The 12,073-nt window shown below is 40.2% G+C and overlaps 1 protein-coding gene across 1 annotated transcript; it reads left to right on the plus strand.

Annotated features, from left to right (window-relative positions):
• The first annotated feature begins 1,244 nt into the window (after nt 1-1,244).
• LOC6592799 (selenoprotein BthD) lies at nt 1,245-2,237 on the plus strand. Its single transcript, XM_002017794.2, has one exon. The coding sequence runs from the start codon at nt 1,304-1,306 to the stop codon at nt 1,715-1,717; it is 414 nt and encodes a 137-aa protein (XP_002017830.1). The 5' UTR covers nt 1,245-1,303; the 3' UTR covers nt 1,718-2,237.
• Nucleotides 2,238-12,073: the final 9,836 nt, after the last annotated feature.

The following is a 12,073-nucleotide window of genomic DNA, read 5'->3' on the forward strand; positions in this document are numbered from 1 at the left end:
TGCGATCCTTTTATTCGTTTCGCATTCATTTTCCATTGATTTTTTCCATTTAAAAGCCGGTGTTTATCAGGAAATTGGAAAAATGCATACAAAATACGTTAACATAGTGCCGTGGAGTGCCGTAGAGAACCGTGTAGTGCCATGGGGAGATCATTCAACTTTTTCCATGGGAGGACCAGAAATTGCGAAATAAATGACACAACAAATGTAATTTGGGAATCATTTGGAAGAATAAAGATATCCCACCAAATCTATGATTTATAAAATTAAAACTTATTGCAGTAACGACTTGAATTATGAAATTACGTAGGTTCGTCCTTGGAGGTTGCTTTCAGCTAAATGCAAGAGGGCTTGCTTTGGTCTGTAGCCAATTCTCAATTATAGTCTCTGAGAGCCAAGATGTCCAGCTGGGAATAAAACATACCCTGGTTCGTTTGAGGGTACTGTCCCGTTTATGATTCTCTCATCAAAGGATCGCTGGAAGGAAATTGTTAAAGAAGCTTCTCGATTTTCCATTCTGTTTGTTTATTTGTGACTATTTTTATTTGCTACTTCTCCAACTTTTGACTATTTTTATAATTTTCTGTATCTTTTGTTGTTTATGCACGCTTATATCCAAAATAAATACATATCTATGCACATATATTATTGTTATGCACAGAATTTGTAGACTGGCTGCTGCGGATGCTCGATCCTATAGAGGCAGTACCATAAATCGATGTCTATATAGGAGCTCTGTGAACATACATCTGAGATGACATATACAAAGACAAAACGAGCAAATACGAGTCTGAATAGATGGAGAAATATCTGCCTGAAGAGGCAGTAAAAGCATATGTTTCTGCAACATTTCAGAAGGCTTCTTTTCGACTGTCTGTCAGTGCCGCCAAATTAACATAAAAGTTCTTGTCTTCTTTTACGTTTTTGTTGTTGTTTCGTTCTTTTTTTCAGAATGTCCCCAAAAATTGTTGTTGCTTCTGATTGCATTTTAAAAATAGCAAGAGGCTAATGGTCGAAGAAACGTCTTTGGACAGAGACTTCTCTGGTCTTCTCTAGTGCGCACTTTTAAAATTTGAAAAACAAAGAGCGAAGATTTATGGAGCGCTGTTTGTGCCAGAATTCATAAAACGCAGCAGTCAAGACATCAATCAGTAGAGGAAATTATTAATTAATACATAATAAGCATTATTAACAGAAACAATGATGCATTGAAATACTCGTCTGTTCGGATAGTCGGATGGATAGTCGGAGAGACAAAATTCAAAATCCATAATTCGGGGGAGTGGCAGTGACGGTCGGTAGCATGCCCAAAGGGAAGAAAAAGGTCAAAGTGGTGGACTGGGCCGCCGATGAGAACTTTAGCAAGGAGCGCTCGATTTTCTACGTGGAGCACACCACCGAGTGCCCCATCTTCCAGATGAAGGCCGAGGAGTGTGGGGCCTTCTTCAAGCAGCGCATTCCGGAGCGCGAGTTCCAGCTGGTGAGGAACAAGAACGGCAAGGAGGCGCCCCGGGAAGGCGCCTTCGAGATTGGCTTCTCCCAGAATGCACGCACCTCCGTCCACGAGCTGTGGTCGGGCCTGACGAGGGGTCCGCCGCGGCGGGACAAGTTCCCCGAGGATTACGAGAATCTGGTGCCGGATGTGCAGCGAGTGCTGAAGAAGTTCTACCCCGACAAGGTGGTGGGCCTCACCGACGACGAGGAGGACGAAAACTAGTACCAGCAGAACCAGAACAGAGCTGAGTAACAGAGTAACAGAACAACCAGTAAACCACATAGAATTTAGCATAACAATGCGGTAATGCTTCTCATTGTCAACGGCGAAGATGAGCAAGCACCTGTTGGGGCTGCCAACGAGTCTCTTGTCGTCACTCGCCCCCAACAAATATTCAAACGATTAGCATGGCTCTTTCATCTGGTATTCGGGTACCGCTTATTGGTCTCATTGTTGTGCTGCTGCGGGCTGACTGACGTCCTGACGTCGCCGTGTGACAGCTCTTTTCAGAAGCTAAATGCTTAAATCGACAAAAGATAATTAACCCAAACACAAAGCTCTCTCTCGTACACCCACACACAAACCCACACCCACACCCACACAACCGGCATTGTGTTCACACTATTCTCGGGGGACACCCCAGCGACGTCCAGTTGTCTGACAGGCCACCAAAGCAAAACAGTCTCTGCTGACAAAACAAATAACAAAAATGCAATTTCGATACACAAAATCGACTAAATAAAAAAATATGTAGCAGCAACAATGAAAACTATTTGATTGGATTATATAAAGACTGAAAAAGCGACTAACAAATAGCTACGGGAAGGGGTAGGGGGATTGGCATAGGGATAGCGATGAGTATACGAGTGAATGTTTCAATAAAGAGGAAAATATCAATAGACATAGATCCCAGCAGAATCTGGTTTTTGAGCATCAATTTTACTAGAATATATTCCGAAAACGTGAGAATAACTACATATATACCATGGTACAGACAGATATTGACTTTGATCGTGCAGATATGTTTGGGACATGTTTTTAGCTTTCGCATCTATTGTAAATAAACTAGAAAATAGCCCTGCAGCATCAGGTCGATGTCGATGTGCAGCAGCCAATGAATGCTTTGATTATATGTCAACCCCAAGGATTCGTACTGCATGCCACGGCCAGCAAGTCATAAAAATCCAATCCAAATTACATTGTGGCCCAACAACAAATGGCAATAACAAAGTGACAGAGCCCCATAGCATCCCCATCCTATGCATGCCAACCCTTACCATCCCATCCCCAGAGATCTGGCAACATTTGAACAATAAAACAGAAACAGCAGCAGTATCTATAGTGGCAGCAAAAGTTGCAGTGCAAATATGAACTCGAATTGTTAGGAAGCACGAGGAGTAGTTAGATGATTGGTGGTTGGATTATGTGGAAGGATGGGGTGGTGGGGGATGGTCATGGGCCTGTCTAGTTTGCATATCGCTAGCCGGATTAGCATGCAAATTAGCCGGAGAGCTGGCAAGTGCAGATGCTTTTTTGATTGCCTGTTATGAGTCGTGCTTTTGACGACGTACCGTATACAGCGAGGTCATTCCGACTTGCCCAAAACACACACACAATATGCGTAAACTCAACAGGCACACAAAGGGGAAATATCGCACATCGTTAATATTAATAAAAATAAAGCCTATAAAAATGGCCAGCTAAAAATTACAGGAGGATAAGCCAAGAGACACTGGAATTTGTGTCAGCGAAAGAAAAATGGGCTTCGGCACCGGATGCCAGAAATAAACGAGCAAGAGTCGACTATTTGATACCAGCTGATCGAGATCTACATTGAAAAGATAGATAGATCAAAAGCAAAAGAATGTGGCATGGGTAGAACCAGGGACTTGGCGGTCATACTAGATACAGACATACAAATGAAAATCGATACAAATATACCCTGGTAATGGTAATGGGCACCGATTTCAACAGATTTTATGTGACTCGGCTGCCTCTCGCTGACACAAAGAAACGTCTGTAGCACATTTTCCGTGTCACAGTTTATTTGGGGATAGAGAGAGGGCTGACGGCAGCGAGCGGGCGGGGAAATGGGTTAATGTCCAGCCCGGGGCACGGCCATGGAAGTGCAGCTCAGAGCGAGAGGAGCGGGCAACAGGAAGCAGGAAGCACGAGTAGTGCCTGCATGTATGTGTCACTTGTCGCACGCATATCGAAGGGAAAACTGTTGTGTTCCGCTTAGAGCCAAGGACAACGCAGGGCGACTGCCAAAAGCCGTAGGAAAGTTCAGGGAATTTTAATGGAAACAGACCGCAACATTTTGCATTAGAGTTTATTTTTATACAAAGTTGGTTCGGGGCAGGCAGTGGAACAGGCACTGAGATCGGGCTATGGAGTGGGCGCAGAGTGGGCGTAGAGTGTAAAACAGTTTCTGGTCTGTGCCAAAAGTTGTTTGGCAGTCGCTCCTGCGAGTGCTCTGCTGATGCAAAAATAATCTACCCACGGGAAACTCTAGAGATGTAGCAAATAAACTGTTAGTTTTAAACCCCCTACACACAAGGGCGTACCCAGGATGCGCCTCCTGGGGCATGCTTAAGTAACAAAAAATTGTTATTAAACTTAATTTTTGTATTTATCATATGATGTACATATATTGTATTCATAGATTTGGATGGATGGATCTTGATCCCGACAAGTGTTGTGGACTATGTTTTGATGGATGGGACACAATACCAGCTACAAAGGCTGCTATTTAAGTTTCTTGCCTCTATTGATCTAAAAAATATTCTCCAAAAAGATGACTACCTATTTTGAAACGTTTTAGCCTATTTTCGCAGCACTGCTGGCACTCAGAAGGAAGTATCGCTAAAACAAGACGAGGCAGACGACCCCCTGATACGTGGCGACAAGTTGATTTGAAATGGCTCGCTTTAAAGGACTTATACCGTCGATTAAAGCAGACTCAAATCATATACATCTATATATTCTATACATTTATATTCTATATTTCTGAATCTTCACCTGTTTACATACTAAAAACTTCTGCCATGTACCACAGCTACTGTGGGACGGTTATCCAATACGTTGAGAGGAGGGGAGACTTGGCTATGAAGTGCGACTGATCATCAATCAGCGAGATTGCGAATTATATAATGCTCTAGTAGGTTCGTTTGTATCGAATTGGTGGCTACGCAGCTTAAGAAAGACGATAATTAACCGAAAAAACTTCGGGCTCTTCGAGAAATCCTGAAAACGCCCTTGTAAACACACACATGGCCTCACCATCAATCTAAGGAGCTCTCTGGAGTGCCTTCCCTGCGGGTACCTGGAATTCGAAATCGAACAGGGTCTTGCCATAGGCTCCACCAATAGTGGAGGTCAAATCCTAGCACGCTTCGTTTCCTATCTATCCTATCCATCCCATCCCATTCCATTCCATCCGATTCGTTGCCATCGCATAACACACCATCCAATGGATGGCCATCTGCGATCTGCCCATCGATGTGGGTGTGCAACAAATTGCAGCCGGATTTAAGGGCAATTTATTTAGCAGAGAACGAACGGGCAGGTCGGCAAGGCAAAGGCCACAATCTGCCATTTTAGGCTTTGGCATTTGTTTTATCGCGCCTAGACCTACTCGCACGTCGGTTTGGTTCCGTTCCGCTCCGCACCGAGGCCGAGGACGAGGCCGGAGCCGGGCCGTCCATATGGACATGGACTCGTACTGCTCCGCCATGGAGCCATCGCTAAATCCCATTTTAATGAGCCAGCCCGCCCAGATGGGACATTGGCTGATTGCACGCTTAACTTGCCTGCAGATTGCATTTGTCACACCTTAATTAACAAACCGGGGCGAAAGGTTAAGGGCCAGGTCGGGTGAAAAGGTCGTAGGTGCAGGAATCGGGAAGTGTGGAATCCAGGGAACGAACTTTGACCTTTTGCCACCGTTCGCTCCAAAATGAACGATATGCGACTTTTTATTTACATGCCCCCGCATCATAAAAGCCACGACATTGGATTCGCCTCAGCTTTTTGTGCGCCTAGCTTTCCGCTTTCGATGGCGACTCCTTTTCGCTCTCCTCTGCCTTATCCGTGCGGCCATGATGATAATGATGATTTCCGCGAAGCGTACGGCTATAAAAAGGAGAGTATTTCTTCGAAATGAAAGGGAACACGGCAAACGGGAAGGCACAAGGTAATTAAGCGTAAACCGACAGCAACAAAAATACAATTTCGTTTATACTCCTGGGTGCAATGGGGCTGTGGCGCCCATCAAACTGCCGCCTGAGTTATGTCGGTTGACTCGGGACCCCAGACCCCAGTCCCCAGTCCTCAGTCCCCTTGTCCCGAAACACTGCCAACAAACCACTGGCCAGAACCGAATCGACCCGGCCCGGCCCGGCCCGTCCCGGCCCGATGTTCGCATTGTTATTAGATGGAAATTAGTTTTCGGCTAACGTTAATTAAAATTTATGACACTTGTTTATTTACCAAAAAACCAAAAGCAGAAACGACGCAACATCCTCGAGTTTCCTTTAGCCGACAGCCGACGAGGACACCAATTGGGCACAGTGAGTCGGTACAACAAAAGGATAGCTTTCTATACAACTGATCTTATGGTGATCTGTGGTAGTCTCTCATATATTTAGAAACTTTCCTTTGGCACAATTTAATCGATCCGCCGGTGCAGCTGATAGTGGCATTTGGGTAGCTTCAATGGATGCACCTCCCTCAGGGTTGTGTTCCACCGTAGGGATCATAGACTGTAAAATAAATGATCCGACACGTATATACAGATTACCTGATGGATATAACATCGTTAGCCCCAATATCCACGTGCCTGCCCAGATAATCCGCATTAAATGATGCATTCGACATTTTATACTGACTGAGGCTTCGTTTTTATTTAATTTTACATATTACGTTCATGTTATATGTATGTTTTTATTGTTATTTATTTATATATATATGTATATATAATCTCATAAATTATTTTTGTGTGTATATATATATAGATTTTTGTTCGTTTTGTAATACATTTTGTTGTCTGCCGCAAGTTCATATTCAATAATTCAAATTCAATTGTAATATTAATAATTGTATTGTTTTTTTGCGAATCTGCCTTCATTTGGTTTTGGTTGTGGGTTTTTCTCATGTTCAAACTTGAATACAGCTACGACTTTTTGTTTCTTTAGTTTGAAATACGTATATGTATATACGAGTACTCGTGTATATTCTCCAAGTCTTTACAAATTTTTAGACTTTTCGGCAAGCTCCAGATGTTGGTATAATTTATATCCACACAATATACATACATACATATATATTTCATGGTAGTTCTGTACTTATACGCGGCTTTTGTTGTATGTAGTTACGATACTATGCTACTTGGCATCACCACATCACCCGCATCCTCATTGGCATTCGCTTGGCATTCGCATTCGCATTCGCCTTTGCCGCCCTTACTCTCCGTTCTACTCGATTCGCTTCCATTTACATTACACATTTATAACCATAATAATTTACAAGTTAAATGGCTTAGAAGTTAATAGTAGGATCTCCTGTGTGGACTACCATACATAATACATAATACATAAAACACTTTCTAATTAAAGTTAAAAACATTTCGCGCTTCATCGTTTTATCGTTTTATCTTTTTATCGTTTATTTTTGTTTATTTGTTTGCCTGTCGTCGTCGCGTGTTTGATCTAGTTTGTTCTGCTCCTTTCTGTACTGTTCCGTTCCGTTCCGTTCCGTTCTGTTCTGTTGGGTCTGTTCTGTGTATGGGTTGGTCTATTTACAGTGTGAAAATATATAATTTATTTATATTTCTTTATTTATTAGTTCGCTCTGTATTTACATTGCAGACGAATGTTTCGCAGACTTTTCTTGACTTAGACTTTTATATCTGGAAAAACACGAAAACAAAATCTCTCTCTAGGTTTTTCCTTCCTTTCCTTTCGTTTTGTTTGCTATTTTTTTTTTAGTTTTTTGTTTTTGCTAAATTTGGTATAATATCTAAACGGGTTTTAAGATCGTTTTAAAGAACACTAGTTAAAATATAATTAAATTTTTGGTGCATTTAAAAATAGTGCAAAAATACATTTTCGAAAACTTTTTGGTGCATACTTTGAGGCGGTGCATTTAAATCACAACATTTACATTTTAAGTGCATTTACGTGTGGTGTTGTTGTCGGTGTTGGTGTGCCTGTGTTTTAAGTTATGTATGTGAGTGCTGTGTTTGTGTCTGTGTCTGTGTGGTCGAGGTGCCATTGAGCTCGTATAGATAGATGTAGGTAGTTGTTATATGCGCGGTAGTTGCTTCCGCTTGAGTTGAGGATTCCGCTCCAAAGTTTCAGTTTAGGACGGATTGCTTTTAAGCTTTGATTGTGTGCATGTTAGGGGAATGCAGTATGCGCAGCTACATACGTCATCTCGATTTGCTTTTAGGTACTGTGGACTACTTATGCTTATAGCTCGAAAATACTCTTTTGATTCCTTTGTGAGTTGTCTCTTCCAGGTGGGGTGCCCCGTGCATCCCTGTGCATCCCTGTGCATCCCTGTGCATCCAAGGCGTGTGATGCTTTGCTGGGTGTGTCAGTTTTTTGGTACGGTGTGGTGTCTGTGTTTCTGTGGAAGACTAATCGACACGGCTCCCATGAAACATCTTCCCTGGGCCCTTATTGGAGAATCCTTTCTGCTGAATTGTGCAATTACTACATAGAATTTCTAATTAATTAGTCTCTAATACGAATTCCGGTTTCATTTTCATTTCATTTTCATTGTGTTAAGTGCAACGGCGGTGCATAAATACATACATACTCGTACATGTAAATACATAGAAAAGTTTCATTTTTGGTTTTTGTGCTAATTATTTATCACATAAAAAGTGCAGCAGTGCAAAATTGTTTACGCTAAGTGTTTGACATAATTCGATTGGCTAATTACTTATATTGAACACAAATTATTAAATATTAACACGTGTCCGTGTCCGAGAGTTTCGAGTGTTTCGAATGTTTCGAGTGTGGTTTCCGTGTAGGTGTCTGTGCCTGTGTCTGCTCCTGTTGGGCGTGTAAATGAATAGCCTAAATATTTGATAGGCTTCAATTAATATTTAAAATTTGGATGGGTGTAAATATTGTGGGGGGAGAACATAAAACGATTCCATTTGCACCAGAGCGGACGAACAATTATCAATTAAAACTGCAACAAAGAGAGCCTTCCCAATTAAGTGTTGCCCGAGGCAAAACTAAGAACAACAAAACCCGCCTCTGCGGGTACACTTTCCGCAAACTCTAAGGCTCTTCACCCTCTTCAAGCAATTTATAATGAGCACTTTGCATGCAAAACCCCATAGCCTACTTCGGGGGGTTCCGAGTTTATCTACTTATTACTCGTTCTGGAAACTATTTTCCCTCCACTGGTCGTCATACAATGATTGCGTTTGGCTGTTTGTGGAAAGAGAAATGGGAGTGGGAGTGGGAATGTGAATGTGAATGGGATGGCAGAGAGAAGCAGTGTGAGAGGGATAAAAGTGGCATTGAATGGCATCAGTGGCTCTGGTTGTGTCTGCACTGAGTGCGGCTTTCTGTAAACGTACAAAGCCGCTTGAAAGCTGTGTAACACAACACCTGATGCCCATTGAAGGCCACTTTTAGACCAGTGCGAACTTGAGCCTCAGGAGGGATTTTGGCTAGCTTTCCTGACTATCCTGGTGTTTTGCATGCAGCCTCCAATGCTGCCATAAATTGACACGCAAATTTTTCAACATTTTTCCAGGCTCTTTCTTAGAAACTACCAAATGCGAATAAATTGATATTAATACTTGAATACTTTATGCTTATGTGAGGCTGAATTGGCTCACTAGTTACTATATTTCTACTTCCTTTATAGGTATATATGTGCTAGTCTACTAAACATCCAGATAACATTAATAGTTTATGTTCGATTAGATTTATGTTCGATTAAATATTCTGCTACGAGTATACCTCTTTGCCAAAAGCAAACCTGCTCGAAATCCAATAAAAATCAAGATCCAATCCAGCTTCAAGTCCGTTCAGCTGAAGACAAATTTGTTTGGATTCGCTCTCAGCCCGGTATGGGGGATAATAATACTTGTGTAATTGTTTTTGCGAATGCACATATATAATCGTATTGTAGATACTTTTTGGCTACGCTTGTGCTGTGGATATTTAATTTCATTTAATGCTAAAATATTTTGCTTGCCTTTTGCCCCCGCCGGGACAATGCTGAAAAGTTTGCTTCCCTGCCAAGTGAAGAGCCCTACATTTATTTTCTGACGATGAATGGTCTATCTTACCTAACTGCTACACGCAGATGGGCTTGGCTGTAGGACAAAAAATGTGGGGACTCCTTATGGTGCTTATTAACTTAAACTTTCAGGCTTCAATTGTACTTCCACTGGGTGCTGCCTCAACGAAACGCACTCAGAGCATGGAAAGCACTTGCAGAAGGCTCTTTAGTTGCCACAGATACATAGACAGACAGACAGACAGAGATGTGTATAACCTAAATGGATTTGCATATGAAAAGAGAATTAAAGAGCTTTCTTTGGCATGCTCTGATGCTCATGAAACGCACTGTATGCATGGCTTGGTGTATTTAGAGGACATGCAGGGGTTTATCAACTTACTGTGACTGTGTGTGGTTTTTTCTTGTAGGTGTTGTTGTTGTGGAGTGGAAAATATATGCTACATGTTCTACTGAAATACTTATCGAAAACTGGATAGAATAGAAGAAATCAGAAATGCATGTTTCGGTTTTGTTTTCAGTGTATATTAGGTTGTGTATTTGTTTTTCATCTTTTCTTTGTCTGTTTTTTGTTTTTTTTGTGTTTTTTCTGTTGTAGTTTCTGTTTTTGTTTTTGTTTTGTGTTTTATCATATATTCGTATATATAATTAATTAATTAATATAGTTACGTAAACAGTTGTTAAATTAAAAAGGGGAATTATGCTAAAAACATATGTACCTCCTCTACATACAATATATAAGTGAAACGAGTCAGAGCAAGACAGAGAGTGGCAGAGATATATAGATAAAAAGAGAGAGACAGGGGGGGAGAGAGAGAGCGAGGAAGAGACAAGAGATAAGTGGGCAGACGGAAATTATGTACAGAAATGTCAGATCGAAAGGAAATGAAAGCCGATAAGAACCGATAATAATTGACCATGTTCATCGATAACTCTCGATCAACTGATTTCGATAAATTGCCATTTGCAACATTTAAAGTTAATTATTTTGTTTTTTTTTTTTGGTTTTGTTTTCGTTTTTTTTTCCTCTGCAAATATACAAATACAAATAAATACAAGTTCTTCGTGTGGCTGACTGTGTGCTCTATACGTTTATATATATATATGTATATGTATGTGTATACTTGCATGTGTGTGTGTATCAATGCATATGTGTATGTGTGTATGTCTTCCTTTTAACATTCAACAATAGTTTTTTGTTTTTTTTTTTGGGGGCTTTAGCTACATATTTTCGTGTATTTTCTCCATCAACTTTTGCTTTTGTTCTTCTTTCAAATTTTGTGGCAATAAAAATAGTACGTAGAAAAATGAATGCCGTAAAACTGGGAAATGTTAAAACTTAAGAAACATTTGACATAGGGTCTCTAATCTCTAATTCAGTTAATACTCGCAATACAGATTTCTATATACAAATTCTCCTTTTATACACCATACTGGTTGCTGGGACAGCCTCCAAGAAGCGAAATCAAATTTAATTCAACCAAATGAAACTCAAGTAAATACTGGTAAAATTTGAAAATTTAAAGGGGTTTCAATGCCTTCAAACGATCTTCGTTGGATTTAGTTTTTGGAAAATATTGGAACTCAAATTCGACTAAATTCTGAATCCTCTTCTTTTATTTTCTTTTCTTTTCGTTTCATTTGTTATTTACAATCGCACTTTTTCATTTGTTTTTCTCTTCCGTTTCGTTTTTTGTCTTTATAAAAGTTGTGTTTTGTTTTTGGTTTTTTCATTTAAAAATTTCGTTCTGGTTATAGAAAAATAGGCCAAAAATATATGTATATGTCTGTGTGTGTTTCATTGTTGTTTCATTACGTTCACCTCAGATTCTTGTCCGTTCAAAAAAGTGATTAAAATTGTTGTTTGATTTGTTCGTTTGTTGCTGCTGTAATTGCTGTAGTTGTAGTTGTAGTTGTAGTTTAGTGCGGTTTTCTGTTTTGTGCATAATTCCAAGGATTACATTTAATTATATGCATCATCACCATCATCTCCATCATCATCATCATCGTTGATTAGGGTAATTTTTTTTACTTTTACTCTTTACTTTTTACTTAGATGTATACACATTTTGTTAAAGATATTGTTTAAGTTATCCATTAACGTGTATTTTATTTGTTATTTGTTATAGTTTTTAATTTTTAGAGGTGGGTTATTTTGCAGTTATTTATTTAAATCAATTACCGAATCAATCAATCGAAAGAATATTTATTTTAAGGAGTGGCCCATAATACTCTTGGGTCTTGGCAACGAAGATCGTTGTTGTAGTTCTGTTTGTTGTTGTGTTTTGTTGTTGTATTTGTGGTTCA

This window comes from Drosophila persimilis, unplaced genomic scaffold (assembly GCF_003286085.1).
Source record: "Drosophila persimilis strain 14011-0111.01,24,50 unplaced genomic scaffold, DperRS2 tig00000002-arrow-pilon, whole genome shotgun sequence".
NCBI classification, from domain to species: Eukaryota; Metazoa; Arthropoda; class Insecta; order Diptera; family Drosophilidae; genus Drosophila; species Drosophila persimilis.